The sequence below is a fragment of the Schistocerca gregaria genome, chromosome 3, assembly GCF_023897955.1.
Source record: "Schistocerca gregaria isolate iqSchGreg1 chromosome 3, iqSchGreg1.2, whole genome shotgun sequence".
Classification (NCBI taxonomy): Eukaryota; Metazoa; Arthropoda; class Insecta; order Orthoptera; family Acrididae; genus Schistocerca; species Schistocerca gregaria.
The window spans coordinates 906,950,577-906,977,056 of record NC_064922.1 but is presented as its reverse complement, the minus strand read 5'-3'; the positions used below and the strand labels follow the sequence as shown (position 1 = coordinate 906,977,056).

At 40.0% G+C, this 26,480-nt stretch overlaps 1 protein-coding gene across 4 annotated transcripts in view; it reads right to left on the bottom strand.

The window, feature by feature from the left end:
• The window catches only part of LOC126355237 (uncharacterized), a 141,451-nt gene that overhangs the window by 12,212 nt on the left and 102,759 nt on the right, over positions 1–26,480 (bottom strand). For 2 of the 4 annotated variants that reach the window (XR_007565491.1, XM_050005519.1), the window contains one exon: positions 11,078–11,519. Coding sequence is in view for 2 of the 4 variants with exons in the window: in XM_050005519.1 (XP_049861476.1) it covers positions 11,248–11,519 (272 nt within the window). In the remaining 2 variants the exon portion in view is untranslated. Of the gene's footprint in view, positions 1–11,077; positions 13,046–26,480 lie in introns of those variants that run through there. The other 2 variants (XR_007565492.1, XM_050005518.1) reach the window with 2 other exon arrangements.

Sequence of the window (26,480 nt, the reverse complement as noted above, 5' to 3'; positions counted from 1 at the left end):
ATAGTTATAAAATTTTCTATGGCATGGTGTGTAAAAATTCAATATTAAAATCCAGTTATCATGACTAATATCATTCATCACTATCATATAACTTGAAAAACTCATAGTAATCAGCTAGTTGGTACAATAGCTCTCTCTCTCTCTCTCAATTTTGAAAAAGGACAGGTAATCAGAGCACAGCTTCTTCATAATTATCTTGCGTTAAAGGGAACAGGAATAACACAGTCACAACTTTCTAATGTTTACCAGACATACCTAGCATACTTCTGCAACATTCTCCTTGTGCTATTACTGTGTTTTTATAGCTACAAGCTTGCAAATTCAGTACTTTAAAAATAGTCCTACCATTGTGACATATGATGGAGAAGTGTCACCACTTTCTTTACTTTTTACATTTTTCAGGCCATTCTGACATAATAATTACTATTATTTACCCTAACTGCCATAAGATTACTTCTGTGTGCATTTAAAGCTCAGATGGAATGTCTTACAAGCCAAGCTATGATTTGTGATTTTACTCTTGACTTCAATTGCTTTTCTCACAGAGTACGTGACTATTGTGGATGTGAAACAGGGGCTATTCATTGGTAAGAATTACAAATACTCACTCGAAAGATTTGACTTTCACAGTAGGGTGAAATATCAATCTTCAGTTCAAATAGAATCTACCATCAATTGTGTAAAATGAACTCACAAACACATTGCTTTTCAGCGATTTAACCTACACTCCAGACAGAACTGTATTTTATAGTTACCCAGTACAATTAATTGAGAGGAAGAGAATATTCAAAAATAGTAGTGAGCATTTCATCATCAATTCATTAAGTACGTACAAGAACATCATGGAGATACTTGTCCAACTCAAATGGCAGCTGTAAGACAGGACAGATGTAAAATGAAAGTTCTGAGAATGCATGTTCTAAGCAGTGTCCAGAAACATTTTTTCCTCCCACATACAATTTGAAAAATGACTATAATGGTAGAACCAGCAAAATACAATCTGATACTGAGCACAGAATTCACAAATGGAATAGGAAAGAGAAAGGAGTAGAAGAGAGAGAGAGAGAGAGAGACAGAAAGAGAGAGAGAGAGAGACAGAGAGAGAGAGAGAGAGAGAGAGAGAGAGTGTGCGTGTGTGTGTGTGTGTGTGTGTGTGTGTGTGCTCAAACGCAATAGTGTATGATATTACACTTATATTTTGAGTTTCATAATCTGATATACCTGCACAGCCATCTAGTAAACTTTTACATAGGCGTACTTTCACTTCTGGGGATAAATACCATTGTTATAACAGCAAAGATGCACTCATTCACTAGAGAACAAAGATGACAGGCTCATAACACACAGCATTCTTACACAAGTTTGGTCTGATGCAGCTCTCCACACAAATCAATTTTGTTAAAGTTCTTTTCATACCTGCATAACTACTGCACCCTACATCTGTTAGAAGCCACTTAATGTATTCAAGCCATGGTCTCCATCTCTATTTTTACAGCCCCCATACTTCTCTCCATAACCAAAGTAATATCCCTTGAAGCCTCAGGGAGTGTCCTATCAACCGTCCTCTTATTTTACGTGAATTCTGCCATAAAGATGTTTCCCTACAATTCAATTTTGTACCTCATTGTTAGGTACTTGTTCTACTCATGTAACTAACTTTCTTCTGAATAGCTCATTTCCAAGGCTGTTATGCTCATCTTAGTTTATTATATATATTTCACTTCCATGAAAGTTACCTTCCAGACAAATACCTCCAGGAAAGACTTAAAATTATATTCAACATTAATGTATGTGTCTTTTTCAGACTTACTTCCTTCTTTTTTCAGTTAGAATTTTATATTATCTTCACTTCTGTTGTCATTAGTTATTTTGCTGCCCAAATAGCAAAACTTATCTGTGTGTTTAATATCTTACTTCGTAATCTAATTCTACTAGTATCGTATGATATTAAATTGACTACATTTGTAATCCTCAGTTTACTTTATTTTCATCTTATAACCTCTCCTCAAGACTCTATCCGTGCTAAGCAAGAAACCTTCTGAAAGATGTAAACATTTCATGTTCTTTGTTCTTTTGTAGATATCTTCATTTTCTCTTTCCTGTTTCCCTGCATATACTTTATGTGAAGCACTATTTTCTGCAATATTAAAATAAAAACTAGAGTTTAAGGTTTCATAACTGCTGTGAGGCTCAAGCTGTAAACTTTAAAATAATTACGTGCTCAGACAGTAGGACAACACTCATCATTACTGTGTATGGCATTTGTTGCTTAAACTGTACACTTTTTCAGCCACTACAAATATCCTACATGCGGAGAAATCTAACACTGTATTCCCAATCTTTTAGAGATCAAATATATGAGGATTGTACCAAAAGTAAGGTACCCAATGAGCTACAGCAATGAAGGAAGGTGCTACGCAAAATCTAACAGCACTGCTGTGCGCACTGGTTACCCCCACTCCCAGCCCATCCACCCACAATTCGCTACGTCACTCAGTGTTGACATGGCAGCTGTCAGAGATGGAACTGTTGATCACCCCTACTGCCAAGTGCGAGGTTCAAGCAATAATCCAGTTTCTCTATGCAAGAAAGTTACCCCCCATGAGTACATGACCGTTCAGTACATCCACAAATGGTGCAGGGCTTTTGCCAAGGGTTGCACAAAAGTCCACGATGAAAAACGGAGTGGAAGACCACCGGTCCAGAAGATCAACAGTGAGCTGCTCAAAGATTCACGGGTCACTGTCCGTGAACTTGTTGAACACAATTCTGAAGCTTCCCATGGCACAAATGAAAGAACTTTTAACAGAAACGTTGGGTCATTGCAAGGTGTTTGCTCGCTGGGTTCCCTAGATGCTAACTGATGGACACAAGGAGCAATGCCTTTACTGTGCTCGCAAGTTTCTCCAACATTGTGAGGGGGGAGGCAATAAGAAGCTGTCATGGGAGATGAAACGTGGGTGTTTCATTACACCCCCGAAACAAAACAACAATCAGTGATAGTACTCCGGTTAACCGCCACCAAAGAAATTCAAACAAACAAACACACACAGCCAGCAGGAAAGGTTATGGCGACTGTGTTTTGGGATTGGAAAGGGGTACTCCTCATCAGTTTCATGCAACCTGGGATGAGTTGGGTTGGGTTGTTTGGGGGAAGAGAACAAACAGTGAGGTCACCAGTCTCATCGGATTAGGGAACAATGGGGAAGGAAGTCGGCCATGCCCTTTCAAAGAAACCATCTCAGCATTTGCCCGGAGCGATTTAGGGAAAGAGCAGAAAACCTAAATCAGGATGGTCGGACGCGGGATTGAAATGCTGTCCTCCCGAATGCGAGTCAAGTGTGCTAACCACTGAGCCACCTCGCTCGGTCAACCTGGGACAGCAATAAACTCAGACAGATATTGTGAAAAGATTGGCCAAACTCCGGCGAGCAATCCAGAATCGCCGTAGAGGATAATTGAAGGCAGGAGTAGTACTTCTACACGACAAAGCTCAATCCCAAGTTGCTTGTCAAACACAGGAGCTTTTGAAGAAATTTGGGTGGACTGTTATGCCCCATCCCTCGTACAGTTCGGACATAGACCCAGCGATTATCACCTCTTCTCCAAGTTAAAGGAACACTTAGATGGCAAACACTTCAAGTGTGATGATGAAGCCCGAGCAGAGGTCACATGCTTACTCAACAGGTTGGCGGGAGAGAACTTCGACTTAGGAATACAAAATTTGGAGCACCGCCTTCATAAGTGTGTCGAAAAAATTGGAGACTGTTGACAAAACGTCAACAGTGAAATCTTTTCAACAATGTATAAATTAATCCTGCCCCTCCCCCCCCATGAACCATGGACCTTGCCATTGGTGGGGAGGCTTGCGTGCCTCAGCAATACAAATGGCCATACTGCAGGTGCAGCCACGACAAAGGAGTAGCTATAGAGAGGCCAGACAAACATGTGGTTCCTGAAGAGGGGCAGCAACCTTTTCAGCAGTTGCAGGGGCAACAGTATGGATGATCGACTGACCTGGCCTTGTAACACTAACCAAAACGGTCTTGCTGTGCTGCTACTGCGAACGGCTGAAAGCAAGGGGAAACTACAGCCATAATTTTTCCTGAGGGCATGCAGCTTTACTGTATGATTAAATGATGATGGAGTCCTCTTTGGTAAAATATTCCGGAGGTAAAATAGACCCCCATTCAGATCTCCGGTCGGCGACTACTCAAGAGGACGTCATCAGGAGAAAGCAAACTGGCATTCTACGGGTCGGACCGTGGAATGTCAGATCCCTTAATCAGACAGGTAGGTTAGAAAATTTAAAAAGGGAAATGGATAGGTTAAAACTTACATATAGTGGAAATTAGTGAAGTTCGGTGGCAGGTGGAACAAGACTTCTGGTCAGGTGAATACAGGGTTATAAGTACAAAATCAAATTGCGGTAATGCAGGAGTAGGTTTAATAATGAATAAAAAAAATAGGAAGGTGGGTAAGCTAAAAAAAGAAAAACAGCATAGTGAACACATGACTGTGCCAAGATACATACGAAACCCACACCTTCCACAGTAGTACAAGTTTATATGCCAACTAGCTCCACAGATGATGAAGGGATTAATGAAATGTATGATGAGATAAAAGAAATTATTCAGATAATGAAAGGAGATGAACATTTAATAGTCATGAGTGCCTGGAATTCAAATAGTAGGAAAAGGAAGAGAAGGAAATGTAGTAGGTGAATATGGAATGGGGATAAGGAATGAAAGAGGAAGCCGCCTGGTAGAATGTTGCACAGAGCATAACTTAATCACAGTAAAACTTGGTTCAAGAATTATGAAAGAAGATTGTATACATTGAAGAAGCCTGGAGATACTGGAAGGTTTCAGATAGATTATATAATGGTAAGACAGAGATTTAGGAACCGGTTTTTAAACTGTATGCCTTTTCCAGGAGCAGATATGGACTCTGACCACAATCCATTGGTTATGAAGAGCAGATTAAAACTGAAGAAAACTGCAAGCAGGTGGAAATTTAATGAGATGGCATCTGGATGAACTGACGGAACCAGAGATTGTAGAGAGTTTCAGGGAGAGCCTTAGGGAACAATTTACAAGAATGGGGGAAAGAAATACAGTAGAAGAATGATGGGTAGCTTTGAGAGATGAAATTGTGAAGGCAGCAGAGGAACAAGTAGGAAAAAGATGAGGGCTAGTAAAAATCCTTGGGTAACAGAAGAGATACTGAATTTAATTGATGAAAGGAGAAAATACCAAAATGCAGTAAATGAAGGAGACAAAAAGGAATACAAACGTCTCAAAAATGAGATTGACACGAAGTGCAAAATGGCTAAGCATGGATGGCTAGAGGACAAGTGTAAGGCTGTAGAGGCATATATCATTAGGGGTAAGATAGATACCGCCTACGGGAAAATTAAAGAGACCTTTGGAGGAAAGAGAAGAACTTGTATGAATACCAAGAGCTCAGATGGAAACCCAGGTCTAAGCAAAGAAGGGAAAGCAGAAAGGTGGAAGGAGTATATAGAGGGTCTATACAAGAGCGATGTTCTTGAGGACAATATTATGGAAATGGAAGAGGATGTAGATGAAGATGAAATGAGAGATATAATATTGCGTGAAGAGTTGGACAGAGCACTGCAAGACCTAACTCAAAACAAGGCCCCGGGAGAAGACAACATTCCATTAGAATTACTGATAGCCTTGGGAGAGCCAGTCCTGACAAAACTCTACCATCTAGTTAGCAAGATGTACGAGACAGGCGAAATACCCTCAGACTTCAAGAAGAATATAATAATTCCAATCTTAAAGAAAGCAGGTGTTGACAGATGTGAAAATTACCAAATTATGATTTTTATAAGTCACAGCTGCAAAATACTAACGCGAATTCCTTACAGACGAATGGAAAAACTGGTAGAAGCCGACCTTGGGGAAGATCAATTTGGGTTCCATAAAAATGTTGGAACACATGAGGCAATACTAACCCTACGACTTATCTTAGAAGAAAGATTAACGAAAGGCAAACCTACATTTCTAGCATTTGTAGACTTAGAGAAAGCTTTTGACAATGTTGACTGGAATACTCTCTTTCAAATTCTGAAGGTGGCAGGGGTAAAATACAGGGAGCAAAAGGCTATTCACAATCTGAACAGAAACCAGACAGCAGTTATAAGAGTCAAGGGGCATGAAAGGGAAGCAGTGGTTGGGAAGGGAGTGAGACAGGGTTGTAGCCTCTCCCTGATGTTATTCAGTCTGTATACTGAGCAAGCAGTAAAGGAAACAAAAGAAAAATGTGGAGTAGGAATTAAAATCCATGGTGAAGAAATAAAAACTTTGAGGTTCACCAATGACATTGTAATTCTGTCAGAGACAGCAAATGACCTGGAAGAGCAGCTGAACAGAATGTACAGTGTCTTGAAAGGAGGATATAAGATGAACATCAACAAAAGCAAAACGAGGCTAATGGAATGTAGTCGAATTAAGTCAGGTGATGCTGAGGGAATTAGATTAGGAAATGAGACACTTAAAGTAGTAAAGGAGTTTTGCTATTGGGGGAGCAAAATAACTGATGATGGTCGAAGTAGAGAGGATATAAAATGTAGACTGGCAATGGCAAGGAAAGCATTTCAGAAGAAGAGAAATTTGTTAACATCAAGTATAGATTTAAATGTAAGGAAGTTGTTTCTGAAAGTATGTGTATGGAGTGTAGCTATGTATGGAAGTGAAATGTGGACTATAAATAGTTTAGACAAGAAGAGAATAGAAGCTTTCTAAATGTGGTGCTACAGAAGAATGCTGAAGATTAGATGGGTAGATCACATAACTAATGAGGAGGTATTCATAGAATTTGGTGAGAAGGGAAATTTGTGGCACAACTTGATTAGAAGAAGGGATCGACTGGTAGGACATATTCTGAGGCATCAAGGGATCACCAATTTAGTATTGGAGGGCAGTGTGGAGGGTAAAAACTGTAGAGGGAGACCAAGAGATGAATACACTAAACAGATTCAGAAGGACGTAAGTCGCAGTAGGTACTGGGAGATGCAGAAGATTGCACAGGATAGAGTAGCATGGAGAGCTGCATCAAACCAGTCTCTGGACTGAAAACCACAACAACAACACAAATTAATAACAATAAGCAATATTTTCTATTTGTAAAAAATATAGGAACCTTACTTTTGGTACAACCCTCGTACTATACTTTTTGTATGAACAACTTGACAACATATATGTAAAAGTGGGTGTGATATGTGGGTCTACATAATACTGAAACAATACAATAGAGAAGAAAAGGCACTGCAGCATTTAAAAAATAGTTGTTGTAAAAATAATGATGACAGATTACGTAATAGTAATATGTCAGTTGAAAATAGGTGAAAATCTACGACTAACTTTGGCCTACATATTTTAAAAAGAAGCTAGTTGCTGTGCTTTTCAATGTAGTTCAATTCACAGCCAAGGAAGTCATCATTATCATTGATAAAATACTGTAAATCCACCAACATCTGCATCAAAACTGCTATCCAATTTGTAATATCCAGTGATCTTACACAGTTTGAGGCTTTTTGCGATATTAACTCACACTACCTAAATGAAGACATGCCTAATAAAGCTTGCAAAGACATTCCTCAAAATAATTTAAATGTTGTGTAACAACAATGTGCAGCAATCATCTATAGGGACAGAATTCAATACTTGTACATAGGACAAACAAACTATCAAAGACATGGTCCAATTTAATGTCTTATGAAATTAAAGTAGCAAATGAGGGTATAGTTGCTAAAAGTCTGATACAGAAAAAAAGACTTTGTGTATATCAGAAAAAATGCTTTTGTGCTGTCACAGTTTCTTTCATGGAGGATGCACTTGAGGCACAACTCACAAATTGCCTTCCTTACCTTCCAACCATTAGAAGTTCACTCCCATGTATCATCAGATAAGAAAGGGTACTATGGATAATTTCTAATCAACAGCATATATTTAGTTCCCTGAAGAGATTGCCCACTCTGCTCCAGACTGTTCTCTTCCATCAAACTTGTTAAAAAATTCAAACTATATTTCATATCAGGACTCAAAATGAAACTGATCAATGTATTTCACCTATGTACATAGGAAAAGTAGCTAAATAAAAGGCTGACACATAATATTCAGAAGGATATGAGACAGGAACAGTACCAGTGACTGGCTCAAAACAAGCATTTGAAAGAATATGCCAATTCGGTTACAAGCCAAAGACATGTAAAAATATATATTAAAGGTAAATACAGTGAACTATATTTTATATGACACCAGTGAATGGGTGTCACAACCTGTTTCACTGACTGAATTGTAATGATTATTTATAGCATACTGTGATATCTTCAGTGTTTAAATTGATTGGCTTGGCTAACCCACAGAATTTTGTTTATCTTAGGGTACCTATACTTCACCATAAGAAATGAATCATACTGTTCCTGAACAAGGACACGAAGGTCAAGTTAATAGCGTGTGGGGGGGGTGGGGGGTGGGGGGGGGGGGGGGAACAGTAAGCTACCTTCAAAACTGTGAAACTTTTGATTCTTAGCACATGTTCTTCAATTATTAAAAATCTCTTAGATAAAAATATATTGATAAATAAATTAGAAAATTATTGATTCTAATCACATTCTGTTCATGCACTACTACACTGGAAGCATAAATTCTTTCTATGTAGGTTATCCAGATTCTGAGTGAAGTTTTACATTCTTGTGCTAAAGTCTATAAAAGGTTGCCAGGAGATATCAGACAGGAAATTAGAAATCACCTGGTAAACCAAAACACAGAATAAGAGTACCCCATATCAACTGCTTCTTTAATTTATCAAAATATTAGGACTCCTAAGATGTATATTCCAGATAACACTAGTGTTCACATTACGCAGATTTTTAACTTTCCCGCCATAGAGACAGCTGATAGTGTACTCTGAAATCACTCAAGTTACATAAGTGTTTGCAATTAAGTAGGAGATACAAAGTGCAGCTGAGTAATGTAAGAGGAAGTGCATTGGATTCCCCCACCAAAGTAGCTTCTTAGTTCCTAAAATTCACTGAGGTGACAATAACCATGGGATAGGGATATGTACATATTGTGTATATAAGGTGCAAAAGGGCAGTGCATTGGTGGAGCTATCAAAGTGGGACATACGATAAAAGTATCCATTAGGACAAAGCACCCAAATTTGGTGTCTATGGGTGATGGAAGCAGATGACCAACATGAGTGCCTTCACTAATTGCATGACATCGCCTGCAGCATCTATCCCGTGTTCGTGACCGTATTGATGGGTTGCACCCTAAAAGACTCAAAAACTGTGGCCAGGTCAGATAGTCCCCATTTCAGTTGGTAAGAGTTGATCATATGGTTCAAGTGTGGCAAAGATCACATGAAGCCATGGACCTAAGTTGTCAACAAAGCACTGTGCAATCTGGTGGTGACTCCCTAATGGAGTGGGCTGTGTTTACATGGAATAGAGTGGGATGGACTGGGTCCTTTGGTCCAACTGAACCTATCATTGACTTTCATGAACTTCATGCTTCCAAACAACGATGGAATTTTTATGGATGAGAATGTTCCATGTCACCGAGCTACAACTGTTTGTGGTTGGTTTTAAGGGCATTCTGGAAAATTAGAGTGAATGATTTGGCCACCCAGATTCCCTGACATGAATCCCATTGAACATTTATGGGACATAATCCTGCACCAGCAATATTTTCACAATTATGGTTGGCAGTATGACTCAATATTTCTGCAGGGGACTTCCATTGACTTGTAGAGTCCATGCTACATCAAGTTGCTGCACTACGCTGGAAAAAGGAGGTCCAACACAATGTTAGGAGGAGTGACTTTTGTCACCCCAGTGTATAGTGTATATGTAAACGCACGTTATTTATAAGCATCTCCAGAGTTTCAGAAGATGAATATTAGGAGGTATCCCATAACTTTTGCCACCCCAGTGTATAGTGTCTATGCAAATACATGGTTATTCATAGGCATCTCCCCGGTTTCAGAAGATGACTGTACTAAAACTAAAATACCTCGAGACATTATAGGTGCTGAATATGGGTCAATACACATATATGACATTCTTGCACGTGTGCAAAAAGACAGCTGCCCATGCCTGGAAACATGTTTACTGGGCTACCTATCTGCAGGCACAAATTAATTTGACACAACAACATAGAGCAGATGAATTGTCTACATGTTTTGAGACATCTGCCCCCTAGTGGTACACTCTGCAACTATGCCATGACACACATTATGAATTGAAACTTGGAAAGATGCTCTGTCCACTGACATATGTAATTTTTCTGTGTATTGTAGTTTTTTGCACAATCATCTCCTGAAATGCCCAAGATACCTATGAATATCCTTGTATATACAAAAATCTAGATCCGAGTTCCATATTAGTGGGAGTATATTATCACTAGTTATTATTTGTTATTGTTATACAGTAGTTTACAGTAAACGAATGCTGTCTCTTTTGGGAGCTTGTTAGTATCATGTATTTGTTTTTCTGAAGACTTTTTAACTCCTCACTTTTTGTGTGTTCGCTTTTTTATATTACAGATTTCTTAAATTATTCTGATTTTAAGTGAAATCTTAACATTCCTTACTAGCCAAATAATGTGTGCACTTCACTCGTATCATATCACACAGATATTGTGGTGGGAGCAACATGCTGCTAATAACTGACCAGCAGCCCCCTCCCATGACACCTACAAAATTCTAAACGCATACAGCAGTGTAATTCAAAATGAAGTGTTACAAATGAGACATTATGATGATCATCATCCTCAAAAATAAAAATGAACACATGCCATTCATAGTAACTTTAGTCTGGGCAGTCGAATTTCAGTCTGGGACGATGATAACATTTTCCCATTTGAAAATGTGCATTTTTTATACAAATAGAAAAATAATAGTCTAAGTAACGAGAAAAAAAGCTAATGCTCACAGCATTACTCCAAGTAATATTTACTTTGGAAGAGGATACATGAATGCTAACAAACAAAAATGTAGGGACAAAAGATGGTTGATACACTACAGAACAACAAAATAGCAGTTCATTTCAAAAATAGCCTGAACATTCAACCATGGAGGCTTCTTTGTTTTATTTTACAATAAGTAGCAGAAAGCATTTCAATATAAACTAGTATACCAATTAGCTTAATAATCATCTGCATTTTCAATAACAATGGCTAAAAATTTACATTGAAAGCTGTAAGCCAGAGTTCACAGCATAAAATGGACAGGCTTGCTGCGTGGGAATTTCCACTGAGTGAGCGATCTTCCAGGATGGATTGCCAGTATGTGTTGGTTGAGGTTACTGGCAAACTTGCTCCTGTGGGGACAGTATGGACACTGAAGCTGCGGTTCCTTTCCACACACATAACGAACATGCCTGACGAGTGACCGTTTGCTAGGGTACTGGCGGCCACAACGAGGACAGCCCGCCAGCAACTGCCCGGAAAAGTCATGCACCACAGCGCCACCACTGAGGTACTCTGCACAAAGTAAAATGTAAGCATTCAATCCACAAACTGAACAGCACACCAAAGAAGAAAATCAGCAAGATATCCAAACATTAAAAACATCTACAAATAAAAATGTTAATATGGAAGTGGAAGTGCTACCTGGAATCTAAAATGATGATAATAGTGAGAGAAACAGTACCACACAGTTATCCTCTGCATTTTAGCTGTTTCATTCTGCAGTGAAATCCAAGGTTTTAATGGTAATATCCATCCTCTTCAGAACAAGTCATATGGATTATAATCTGTCATCATTTATTGATAACATCAGAATATCACAGAGGAAAGGCTGGAATTAGCATGAGCTAATGCTACATGTATTAATGAAGGATCACAACCATCCCCTTCTTAATTCATTTTACTGCAAATCTAACCACGAACCTGAATTGCAGTGGACCAAATGAGTGAGAATTGGCACCTGCACTACCACTTCTATTAACTGTAATTTATTAAGTTTTCCATCATTAGTATGTTAAATGTCTGACGGACATTTCCATGTAACACTTAGTAAGTACTGACTGTGATTATCTGGGTGTCATGAGTCATAAACATCTAAAGTCTTTGTTAACATAGAATACAAATAAGCAGATGAATGAACTGTGTCACAACCAATTTCTTTATTTTAGTTGCAGTAAGGTCAATGGCCGAAACAAATTTTCTGTGTGGCAGATTGTTGTTGTCCTGATGATTTCTCGTTGTTGTCCTGATGATTTCTCGATATTACCAAGTCTTTTGCGATGTGAGTGTTTGGAGCTTATCAAGTAAGTACAAGAGACACAGTAATCTTTATTACAGTTTTAAACTGTATTTTCCAATACTTTTAACCGACACCATAAACATATGCCAGCCTACACCGATGTGTCTAAACAGGAGAAAAACACAGGCTTTTTGTGACTTGTCCCAAATTTGTCCTCAAGATACAATACCCATAAGAATTCATTGTCTATGCTTCAGAGGCAAAGGCAATTCTGGTCATATATATATAATGATGATGTAAATAAAATAGAAAGCATGGGAAAAATATATTAAAAACAAGGATTCCAAGACTTACCAAGCGGGAAAGTGCCGGTAGATAGGCACAATGAATAAAACACACAAACACACACACAGAATTTGAGCTTTCGCAACCGGCGGCTGCTTCGTCAGGAAAGAGGGAAGGAAAAGGAAAGATGAAAGGATGCGGGTTTTAAAGGAGAGGATAAGGAGTCATTCCAATCCCGGGAGCAGAAAGACTTACCTTAGGGGGAAAAAAGGATAGGTATATACTCACGCACACACATACACACGCATATCCATCCATACATACACAGACACAAGCAGACATATTTCAATATCCTTTCATCTTGGTATCTTTGTTTTTAATATATATATTAAAAGCAAAGACTCCCGCTTGGTAAGTCTTGGAATCTTTGTTTTTCCCGGGAGCGGAAAGACTTACCTTAGGGGGAAAAAAGGACAGGTGTACACACACACATATCCATCCGCACATACACAGACACAAGCAGACATTTGTAAAGGCAAAGAGTTCGGGCAGAGATGCCAGTCGAGGCTGAAGTACAGAGGCAAAGAAGTTGTTGAAAGTTGTTGAAAGACAGGTGAGGTATGAGCGGCGGCAACTTGAAATTAGCGGAGGTTGAGGCCTGGCGGATATCGAGAAGAGAGGATATACTTAAGGGCAATTTCCCATCTCCGGAGTTCGGATAGTTTGGTGTTGGTGGGAAGTATCCAGATAACGTGGACGGTGTAACACTGTGCCAAGATGTGCTGGCCGTGCACCAAGGCATGTTTAGCCACAGGGTGACCCTCATTACCAACAAACACTGTCTGCCTGTGTCCATTCATGCGAATGGACAGTTTGTTGCTGGTCATTCCCACATAGAAAGCGTCACAGTGTAGGCAGGTCAGTTGGTAAATCATGTGGGTGCTTTCACACGTGGCTCTGCCTTTGATCGTGTACACCTTCCGGGTTACAGGACTGGAGTAGGTGGTGGTGGGAGGTTGCATAGAACAGGTTTTACACCAGGGGGTTTACAAGGGTAGGAGCCAGAGGGTAGGGAAGGTGGTTTGGGGATTTCATAGGGATGAACCAAGAGGTTATGAAGGTTAGGTGGATGGCGGAAAGACACTCTTGGTGGAGTGGGGAGGATTTCATGAAGGATGGATCTCATTTCGGGGCAGGATTTTAGGAAGTCGTATCCCTGCTGGAGAGCCACATTCAGAGTCTGATCCAGTCCCGGGAAGTATCCTGTCACAAGTGGGGCACTTTTGGGGTTCTTCTGTGAGAGGTTCTGGGTTTGAGGGGATGAGGAAGTGGCTCTGGTTATTTGCTTCTGTACCAGGTTGGGAGGGTAGTTAATGCGAAAGCTGTTTTCAGGTTGTTGGTGTAATGGCTCAGGGATTCAGGACTGGAGCAGATTCGTTTGCCACGAAGGCCTAGGCTGTAGGGAAGGGACCGTTTGATATGGAATGGGTGGCAGCTGTCATAATGGAGATACTGTTGCTTGTTGGTGGGTTTGATGTGGACGAATGTGTGAAGCTGGCCATTGGACAGATGGAGGTCAACGTCAAGGAAAGTGGTATGGGATTTGGAGTAGGACCAGGTGAATCTGATGGAACCAGACAGACCAACAATTAAAGGGAACAGCCATGGATACCAGGATGGCCCCCTCGTATGCCAACCTATTTATGGGTTGCTTAGAGGAAGCCTTCTTGGTAACCTAAGCCTGCCAACCCAAAGTTTGGTACAGATTTATTGATGACATCTTCATGATCTGGACTCACAGTGAAGAACATCTCCAGAATTTCCTCTCCAACCTCAACTCCTTTGGTTCCATCAGATTCACCTGGTCCTACTCCAAATCCCATGTCACTTTCCTTGACGTTGACCTCCATCTGTCCAATGGCCAGCTACACACATTCGTCCACATCAAAAACACCAACATGCAACAGTACCTCCATTATGACAGCTGCCACCCATTCCATATCAAATGGTCCCTTCCCTACAGCCTAGGCCTTCATGGCAAACGAATCTCCTCCAGTCCTGAATCCCTGAGTCATTTCACCAACAACCTGAAAACAGCATTCGCATTAACTACCCTCCCAACCTGGTACAGAAGCAAATAACCAGAGCCACTTCCTCATCCCCTCAAACCCAGAACCTCTCACAGAAGAACCCTAAAAAGTGCCCCACTTGTGACAGGACACTTCCCGGGACTAGATCAGACTCTGAATGTGGCTCTCCAGCAGGGATACGACTTCCTAAAATTATGCCCCGAAATGAGAATACCCTGTGGCTAAACATGCCTTGGTGCACGGCCAGCACATCTTGGCACAGTGTTACACCGTCCACGTTATCTGGATACTTCCCACCAACACCAACCTATTCAAACTCCAGAGATGGGAAATTGCCCTTCAGTATATCCTCTCTTCTCGATATCCGCTAGGCCTCAACCTCCGCTAATTTCAAGTTGCCGCCGCTCATACCTCACCTGTCTTTCAACAACTTCTTTGCCTCTGTACTTCTGCCTCGACTGACATCTCTGCCCAAACTCTTTATCTTTACAAATGTCTGCTTGTGTCTGTGTATGTGCAGATGGATGTGTGTGTGTGTGTGTGTGTGTGTGTGTGTGTGTGTGTGTGTGTGTGTGTGTGTACACCTGTCCTTTTTTCCCCCTAAGGTAAGTCTTTCCGCTCCCGGGATTGGAATGACTCCTTACCCTCTCCCTTAAAACCCACATCCTTTCGTCTTTCCCTCTCCTTCCCTCTTTCCTGAACAAGCAACCGTCGGTTGCGAAAGGTAGAAATTTTGTGTGTGTGTTTGTGTGTTTTATTTATTGTGCCTGTCTACTGGCGCTTTCCCGCTTGGTGGGTCTTGGAATCTTTGTTTTATATATAAAGGCTGTTAGTGGCACTAATGTTCGTGCCCATTCCCTGGTGAATAAGGCAGGAACTGAAACTGAGGGTAACACAGCAAAAACTGAAATGCTTTACTATGTTTTCAAATGTTTCTTTACAAAGCCAAACCCAGGAAAGTGCCCCAATTTAATCTTGATACCACTGAAATGATGAATTTAATTAGTACTAGTGTCAGTGGTGTTGGGTAAAAGCTGAAATTATAAAAAAATTGAACAAAGCTCCAGATCCAGTGGAATCCCTGTTAGATTCTATACTGAATTTGTGGCTGAGTCTATCATAGATCCCTTGAAGAAAAGGCCATGAGCAGTTCTTGGAAGAAAAAGCACAGATCAAACCTGTCTACAAGAAAAAGCACTTCAGAACATCAACAGTGAACTCACTTGTTTACAACATTTAGGGTAACTGGGAGGAAGAATGGATGGAAGTGAGAGACAAGAAGTTGCAGCTAGTGAAGCTAACAGCACAGCATGGAACAGTCTCAGTCAGAAAAGTGGCATGAAGTGCTACTAACACACCTTCATATTGGACATCCTCTGGCGTGTGGGTATCTCCTGCTGTGAGAGAATCCACCTAGCTGAATGAAACATATTTGGCTACCACGAGAGCAACGTATGATGGCTTCAATGACTACTGTGGAAGAATATTGTCAAATGATATTTCACAGAACCCAATGAAATTCTAGTCACATATAAAGGCTGTTAGTGGCACTAATGTTCGTGCCCAGTCCGTAGAGAATAAGACAGGAACTGGAATTGAGGGTAGCACAGCAAAAACTGAAATGCTTTACTCTGTTTTCAAATGTTCCTTTACAAAGCAAGACCCTGGAGAACTGTCCCAATTTAATCCTCGCACCACTGAAAAGATGAATGAAATAAGTACTAGTGTCAGAGGTGTTGAGTAATAGCTGAAATTGTTAAAAATTGAACAAAGCTCCAGGTACCGACGGAATCCCTGTCAGATTCTATACCGAATCTGTGGCTGAGTGTCACAGATCCCTTGAAGAAAAAGCCGTGATCAGTTCTTGGAAAAAAAAAAAAAAGCACAGATTACACCCGCCTACAAGAAGGGTAGTAGAAGTCATCCACAAAAGTACTATCCAGTATCCTTTACATCAATATGTTATAGAACCTTAGAACATATACTGAGATCAAAAGTAAAGAGATATCTTGAATAAAATTACCTCCTCAATGACAACCACCTTGGATTTTGAAAAAATTGATCATGTGAAACCCAACTTGCACTTTTCTCACATGACATACTGAAAGCTTTGGATCAAGGCTTTCAGGTATATGTTGTATTTCTTGATTTCCGAAAAAGCATTTGACTCAGTACGACACCTACACTTATTATCAAAAGTATGATCATACAGGGTATCAAGTGAAATTTGTGAATGTGTTGGGGACTTTTTGGCAGGAAGGACGCAGCATCTTCTCATGAATGAAGAGTCATTGTCAGATGTAGAATAACTTCTGATGTGCCCTAGGGAAGTTTGTCGGCATCCTTGTTGTTCATGTTTCATATTAATGATCTTGCAGATAATATTAGTAGTAAATCAGGCTTTTTGCAAATGATGCATTTATCTATAATGAAGTACTATCTGAAAGAAACTGCATAAATATTCAGTCAGTTCTTGATAAGATTTCAAAGTGATGCAAAGATTGGCAGCTTGCTTTAATTGTTCAGAAGTGCAAAATTCTGCAGTTCACAAAAGGAAAAAACATAGTATCCTATGACTATAATATCAATGAGTTACTGTTGGAATACCCCAACTCCTTCAAATACCTGTGTGTAGGGATATGAAATGGAATTATCACACAGGTCATGGGTAAAGTAGGTAGTAGACCTCAGTTTATTAGTAGAATACTGGGGAAGTGCTACCAGTCTACAAAGCAGATAGCTTACAAATCATTTGTGTGGCCCTTCGAAGAATATTGCTCAAGTGTGAGAGACCCATACCAAATAGGAATAAGAGGTATTGAATGTACCCAGAAGGTCAGCACAAATGGTCATGTTTGTTTCACCAATGAAAGAGTGTCACAGAGATAATGAAGGAACTGACCTGGAAGACTCTTGAAAATAGATATAAACTATCCCAAGAAAGTCTGTTACCAAAGTTCCAAGATACAGCTCTAAATGGTGACTCTAGAAATATATTATAATCCCCTATGTATCACTCACATAGGGATCATGAGAATAAAATTAGAATAATTACCGCATGCACAGAGGCATTCAAACAATCGTTCTTCCTGCCCTCCATATGTGACTGGAACAGGAAGGTGGGATGTACCCTCTGCCATGCACCTTACAGTGATTTGCAGAGTATAGCTGTAGATGTAGAGGTAGGTGTAGCTGTGATGGTTGCAATGGTCTATTGGCAGAACACCACATTGCAGATGAATGTATTTTATTTGGAGACAGGAGGACAGCACTTCCTGTGGTCTTGTTCTTCATTTTAAGCAGCAACTTGAGGAGTATATCAAGGTGCTTAAAATTTATGAGGTAACAAGACTATTCCCTAAATTATTTGGCCATATGTTGTAACTGTCATTGAAGTGCTGATAGTATTTCTCTGAAGCAATAAAAAGCAACCCATGTGACTTGGAAAAATACACAGACCATCCAATATCGAAGTCAGATTGGAGGACAAATGTACAAAATAGGAGGCTCATTAACTGTAAAATCAATTAGTTGTAAAACTATAGATTATATTTCAATACACTTTTTTTTCTCCTTTGTTTGATATCAAATAAATCCTCTGGATTTATTTCATGGCAATGTGAAACTACATAACAACATTTGATCCTTTTGTCCACGAAAAGGGTATCGATAGCAAAAACCAAGCTGATGTCATGTTTCTTGGCTTCCCTGAAGCGTCCAACATACTTCTTGATTGATTATTAGTAAACAAAATCTGTGCTTGCAGACTAGCAGATCTAGTATGTGATTAGACGTAATGTTTCTTATTAATCTGAACAACATACAGTATTGTCCTAGACAGACATTTTTAGAAGTAAAAGTGTCATCAGTTGAGTTAAGATGGTTATTATTCATGTTAGAGATAAATGGCCTGGCAAAAAATCTATGCAGCATTCTGAGCAAGTCCTCAAATAATTTGTGCTCTGGGACCTTATATCATCAGGAAATTATTGTCAAAAGCAGGATTACCCACAGATGACTGACAATAAGTGCAAAGACTTTAGGAGACTCTTGAACTAATGTAAGTGAGAAATAAAATTACAGACATGCTGCACGGCTCGCAACAGATGTATTCCGCTAACATACTGGCATTACACAAATGCTAAAAAATTTACAGTAGGAAACAGCAGAGGAAATATGTTCTGGGTCATTCAAAGACTCATTCTTAAAATGTTTAGATTGCACATTTCAAAGCATGTCAGAAAAAACATTAGTCCTTCTCAAATACATCTCGTATAAAGAATACAGCCTTATATAGATACTTAACTGACAGTCATCCTTTCCATACTTTCTCCTCACATGAAACTGGAAGTGGCAAGACTATACTGCTACACTATGCATCCTCTACAGCTCACTGTATTGCGACTTGTGAAGTACAGACACAGATCTAAGTTCAGCAGCAATACAAGTTCTTTGCCCTGTGAGCAATTGTGATGTATTTCATGACATACACATTAAATAGTGGTGCAGAAAGTATAAGACAATGCATTGGACAACACAGAAATAAATCGAAAGAGGGCAATAAATTTACAGGTTAGACACAATAAAGTTTCTCTGCTGGTAAACAATGTCTTTACTTCACCTAGTACATCTTAGAATTGTTTAATAATATCTTAAGATGTGCATCAACAGGATCAATCTTGGTCATTTGAACGGTGTGTTTAAAAAGATCCTTTGCATGCAGGATTCTTGGGTTTCTAGGCTACTGGAAAAGTCCCAGCCAGACTACAAATAATGAAAAGAGTACAGATTAAGACTGGCAGTGCAGTTTAAGTGATGACTGCTCAAAAGACAAATAAACAAGACAGAATTGAGCACAGTCTTCAGACTACATCCTTTCTCAGCATCAACTGACTAACAAAAAAATACAAATATACATGCACAGATCCAGTGCTCAGTATTACTCTGCATCATATTCTCCATTAGGGCTTCGACTAACTTTTATCACACCTTGAAATGATAAACACTTTTTCCCACAATCCTCCCCACTTCTCCAAAGTGGTATTCCACAATCTACAAAATACACTGTGTGTCTTGGTCCCAATCTCTTGTCACATGGTGCAAGATCTGTGCAGTCATCTAACACATCCTATTCCAGTTGCATCACAGGCCTATGGTATCACATCAGAGGTGGGGCTGCCTGTGAAAGCAGTTGTATCATATGCCAACTCTGCAGTGACTGCTGCACAGCCAAGACTGTCAAACAGCTATCAAACCAAATGGATGGCTACCGTCAAACTGTAGCAAAGAACAAAGTTGACCACCCAGTGGCAATAGATGTTGCAAAGCACAACATGCTTGACTTGCATGGCTGCTTTGCAGCATGTGTCACCTGTATCCTCACCATCAACACCAACTTCTCAGAGCTACATATGTGAGCACACCCACATTCCTGCAGTCTTTCTGGTTTTATACTCTGCTAGCCCATCTCACACCTACCTCCAATCTTCACTTCTGTGGCACTGCCTGCACTTCATTCCATTAATCTACAATCATACTGTTCTCTACACAGTCTCCCTCTTCCTTGTTAGTTAGCTCTGATAAGTTTCATTACATGAAAGCTTAGCAACCATTTCAGTCTTGTTTATGTGATCATCAACCACTCAAAATCTAAATTATGAGATAAGTTGTCTGTTCCCTTTTCTCCTTTAATCAGAAGTAGATTTTTGATACACCGAGGACCTGCAATGGCTGTTCATCTTGCAATTCATTAGCATGTTCAAGAAAACAGTTTTCCTTCCATCTCCCTTTTCACCAATTTCAATACAGAATGGACATAGGGGTAATATGAATAATCTTTCATACACTGGCATTGGTGTGAATGAAACACTTTGTGGTCACAGAGAAATGGCAGGTTAACAGTAAACAGAGACTCTTCATGAAAGCAGACTGAAAGAATAGGCACCCTAAAGTCATGTACCATACCCACAAAACACACTCCCTTGTTTCATGACTCTCCCTTGTTTTATGATAATACAAACCAAGCTGCCTTTCTTTGCACTTCATATCTACACAGTGCAGCTATATTCCAAAAAAAGGACAGACAAGTGAAGTACAGGCAGTCTCTTTAGTAGATTTGATGAATCTTCTACATGTACTGCCAGTATAAGACATTCTTTGGTTCACCTTTCCCACTACATTTTCTATGTGGTGCTTCCAATTTAAACTGTTTCTAATTGTAATCCCAAGGTTTTTAACTGAATTGATAACATTTCAGTTTGTATTATTTATTGTGTACCAAAAACCTAATGGGTTCTTTCTAGTAATCATGTCAAAGACTTTACATTTTTTTTATTGTTTAGAGTCAATTACCACTTTTCAAACCATCCAGATCTCTTGTCTAAACCATTTTGTAACTGGTTTTGATCTTCTGATGACTGTTAGATGGTAAATGACAACACCATCTGCAAAGAGTCTGAGAGAGCTGCTCAGACTCCCCCCTACATATTTTATATAGATCAAAGAACAACAGAGAATAAAAATCTGAAAATGAGATTGAGACTGTTTTCTTTTGATTCTTAACATTTTATAAAGATCATTGCTTTGTTACAATTACATAATACTTTCTAAAATTTTAAACAACAGAGACCCTATAACACTTCTTCAGGTAACCCCAGATATAACTTCTATTTCACTTGATGACTTTTAATCAGTTATGACAAACTGTGCTCTTCCTGACAGAAAACCATGAATCCAGTCATACAAATGTGACGATACTTCATAGACATACAATCTGATTAGAAACTGCCTTTGAGGAATGGTGTCTAAAAGATTCTGAAAACCTAGAAATACAAAATCGACTTGATTCCCCTGTTAACAGCACCCACTGCTTCATGTGAATAAAGAGCCAGTTGTGTTTCACAATAACGAAACTTTCTGAATTTATGCCATCTGTGTCAATAGATAGTTTGAGGTCTGAATACAGTATACATTCCAAAATCTTACTGCAAATTGATTTTCATGATGATTCTATAATTCAGCTGACTACCTCTGTTTCCTTTCTTGTGCATTGGTGTGATCTTTCCAGTTCTTACATATGAATCTTTCATCATGCAAACAGCTGTATATGATTGCTAAATATTGACTATTATTATTATTTGTGGGTGAAGGCACTAAACAGTGAGATCATCAGTGCCTTTGCATGAATGATATACAAACGAGTGTGGAGAAAATCTATTAAAAAATAATAATAAATTGGAAAACCAAGTTGCACTCACACACAAGAATTGAAAAGACAACATCGATATGGTGAGCATCAGAAAAGTCAGATGAAAGACAGCAGAATAACTAGATAAAATCATGAATGGAATACCAGGGAACAGGTGACTGTGGCTGGATGAGAGCCACTCTGTAACACATTAAAATCTCACAGCCAATATTTTATGAATTGAGAAGACTCCCACCTTCATTATGACCTTCATTTCTCCAACACTGCCTGAACAAATTTTGGCAGGGTTCCAGTGACTTAGGGTTAGGCCTTACAAACCTAAGGTCTAACCCCATGCGATGCTACAGATGCCAGTGATTTGGCCATACACTGAATGGCAGAGGTGAAGCAATCTGTGGGAAGTGTGGAAAGGCAGCCCCTGAATCTGGGACTGACAACCTGTCCCCAGCAGCATGCATTTGCTCTAGGAACCACTCTGTCAGGAGCCAGACTGCCCTGTTTATTCTGAGACACACAAAATTTAGGAAATAAAAATTACCCTAGAGGATCCCCTACTCAGAAACCAGAAAAGAACATGTTGTTGTTGTCTTCAGTCCTGAGACTGGTTTGATGCAGCTCTCCATGCTACTCTATCCTGAGCAAGCTTCTTCATCTCCCAGTACCTACTGCAACCTACATCCTTCTGAATCTGCTTAGTGTATTCATCTCTTAGTCTCCCTCTACGATTTTGACCCTCCATGCTGCCCTCCAATGCTAAATTTGTGATCCTTTGATGCCTCAAAACATGTCCTAGCAACCGATCCCTTCTTCTAGTCAAGTTGTGCCACAAACTTCTCTTCTCCCCAATCCTAATCAAGACCTCCTCATTAGTTACATGATCTATCCACCTTATCTTCAGCATTCTTCAGTAGCACCACATTTCAAATGCTTCTATTCTCTTCTTGTCCAAACTAGTTATCGTCCATGTTTCACTTCCATACATGGCTACACTCCATACAAATACTTTCAGAAATGACTTCCTGACACTTAAATCTATATTCGATATTAACAAATTTGTCTTTTTCAGAAACGCTTTCCTTGCCATTGTCAGTCTACATTTTATATCCTCTCTACTTCGACCATCATCAGTTATTTTACTTCCTAAATAGCAAAACTCCTTTACTACTTTAAGTGTCTCATTTCCTAATTTAATTAACTTCATCATCACCCGATTTAATTTGACTACATTCCATTATCCCCGTTTTGATTTTGTTGATGTTCATCTTAATTCCTCCTTTCAAGACACTGTCCATTCCGTTCAACTGCTCTTCCAAGTCCTTTGCCATCTCTGATAGAATTACAATGTCATCGGCGAACCTCAAAGTTTTTACTTCTTCTCCATGAATTTTAACACCTACTCCAAATAGGATAGGGGTAAATCAAAACCATATGGCTGAAATGGCTCCCATACTCCAGTGGAATATGAATGGGTGCTGAAAAGAACATAAGGAAACAAAACCCCATGTGTTTGCCACTTTGTATACTTCCACAGTGCAGAAACCTGCACCCAAGGTGGACACTTTGATGCAAATGACCTCCAGTGCACCATTATCCACCACCAGCCTCTGTACTTCCAGCTGAAGTGCCAAAGCAAAGTGAGTAAAAACATAGCAATCCAGGCAGCTATGACAGATGACACCAGCAACTTTTTGCAATGAACATTGTAAAGGCACCCCAACAGCAGAGTGCCTCTCAATGCTACATTTCATCATCACCCTTGAGGGGAAAGGGAACAGGGAAAGGATCATGATGTCTGGATCAAAAGCTGTCCCAGCCACCATCACATGACACTGTGACGTGTTTGACTGATCAGGAGGATATCACTGATTTTGATGCCTCATCACTGTACCTAGGCAGCCTCTCCTCTTCCCCTCGCGCTACAAGTGCCTTACTGCCCCAGCACAAGGATGGGGGTAAATCAAAACCATATGGCTGAAATATGGAATATGAATGGGTGCTGAACTCATGTGGAGGAATTGAGAGTCCTTGTACAGGACAGACATTTCTGCCTCTGTCCCCAAGATTCTCATTTTAAACAGACGAGCCTGTGCTTGGAGTGTTTCATGTCTACAGAAAAAAGAATGGTAAGATAGCAGTGTTCGTCAAGGGCACATTCCACCCCTCACCTGTGCCCTTAACCACAATGCTACAAGTGGTCGCTGTTTGGATAGTGGCCCATGTTGCTGTCATGGTGTGCTACCTACTGTCTGCACCGCAAGCCCACTGACAGTGAGGTCCTAACATATCTTCTTGTTGGAATACTCCATGTCCTCCTTCAGCTTTTAGGTGACTTTAATGCACGCACTGCACTATGGGGTTCCAACACCATTTGCCCCCAAGGGTTGGATACTTGAGGATCTGACATAAACTACAGATATATTGATGAACATGGTTCAAGCCATGCATTTTAGCACCAATACGAGTGCATCTACAGCCTTAGACCTCTGCTTCTGCTCACCTGTCCTTGCAGCCACTGCTTAATGAGGAGTTGATGAAGAGCTTCATGGTAGCAACAATTACCGTATCTGGATCCATCTGCCAGATGGAGCAGATCCGAAAACCATGTCAATGAGATGAGTGTTCAGGAAGGCTAACTGGCTGCTTTACAGGCTGCTGAGATGCAACAGTTACTGGCGGGTGACCTCTGGGGACCAGCCACACCTCAGTTGTATAAGGTTTACCCTGGCAAGCAGGACTCTGTCTGAGTGGACCCTTATTTCACTGGCTGCTCCTGGGACAGACATAGAACCCTCAAACTTAAACTTACCGTACCAGCTTGATGGATGTACCGTCTGGAAGTACTCACATCCACACATCTGCTAGTCCTCCTGATAATCAAATTGTATTTAGTATTGCGGCTCAAGAAGTTGTAAACTTGAATGTTTGCAGTGATCAAGAGGAAGGAAGAAACATTTGAAAAAACTGTCCCCCTTATGTATTCATAAAGGGCATCAGTAACATTATCACTGTTGTCGCCCAATGAAGGAATTGATACTGTCTTGGCTCTAGTGTACTTTACATACCACAAGAATCTATTTGGATTTTCCGCCAGATTTTGAGACAAAGTTTCATTGTGGAAACTATTAAAACATTCTTTCAGTTTAGTCCACTCTTAAATTTCGAGCTTCTATAGAACATAAACAATCTTTGAGACTTTAAACATGTGTTTTGCCAACATATTGAGGATAGACTGATGTCATCACCAACTAGAATGGTATGAGTCACACATATATTCAAACTAAGACTCAAATTTTCCTTGAACTCTTCAAAAACATAAATTGGGTGCCAACACACTGTCCATACGCAAACTGAATCGCTATTTGTGGCTGCACTTTTCCCGTGTCACGAATGGGAAGGCCGTGGCTCATTTGTACGGCAGGGGGTACTGGATGTTGCCGTGCTCTATGATTCGTCTATGATGACGTTATAGCCTTAACCCTTGGCACCTGCACTCTTCTAACGAGTCAGCATATATATTGGTAAGCCATTGCAGCAAGGCATCAGTAAGAACCTGAAGATGACGAGCAGCTGTTTAGTCGAAATATAGTGCAGGTTCCACAACATTATCCGACGCGACGCCCGTGAACCACTGAAGCTGTTTCACATGAGTCTGAATATCAGTAAAAGAAAAAAATATTTCACTCATTCCAGTTGTCAAGTGTGGTATTATCAAGAGATTGCAGTGCCACACCAAAGTCAGAAACACATATTGATACCACACACTTAGTGAGGTCTCACTTCATCTGCAACTATGTGTGGAAGGTGCTCCTGAAGATCACGCCTAACCTCTAAACCAGCATTGCCATCACACTGAGGTCAATATAGTATTGAGCATGCAAGATCTCAGCTCACTTTAAGACCTCAGCTACAGCAGTCAACATCATAATGTGGGACAGTGACAGTTAATTTTTAAATGAACTTGTACTGTTGAATATGTTGAACACTGTATCGGAGGAGAGCAGTTTGTTGATCTATGCCTCAAGTGCTGCTTTCATAGTCAATAGTGGTAGTAAATTATCCAGCAATCCTGTGGAAAAGAAATACGTCAAGGTTAAGTAAATCTTTTTTAATTTATCTAATAAACTGAACTAATGTTTCACGTGTTTTAATTTGATGAGCCTTCACCCAGAGCAATCAAAGAACCCACAATTGTGGCCAGACGAACGTAGTTTCGCCTGGTTTTAACACCAAATATGAACTCTACCCACACATGCTAATAGCAACTATCTACTTTAGGGCCAGCCATGGTGTGACAAACTTCATGAGTGCAGTGTGTGTGGGCCACATGCACGCCAAGTGCTGCCCTGTCACTCAGCTTTGCTTGGTCCCTCCAGGAAGTATCCAGAACAACGTGAAATTTCAATTAACATTGTGGTGCGGCATTTTTCAGTTAGCACAACTCTCCGAGAATTGTAGAATCGTGGTGTCAGCACTGTGTACCCTTCACTATTTGTTCCTGGTATGAAGGAGATTCACAGGTCCAGTGGCTGTTCACACAAAAAGAGACAGACTAGAGATCTACTATCACAATCATTTAAAATGAATGGAAATGGCAGAAGATAGGAACAAGAATTCTCACTCCACATACTGCATATGTGCTATGAAACAATATTACA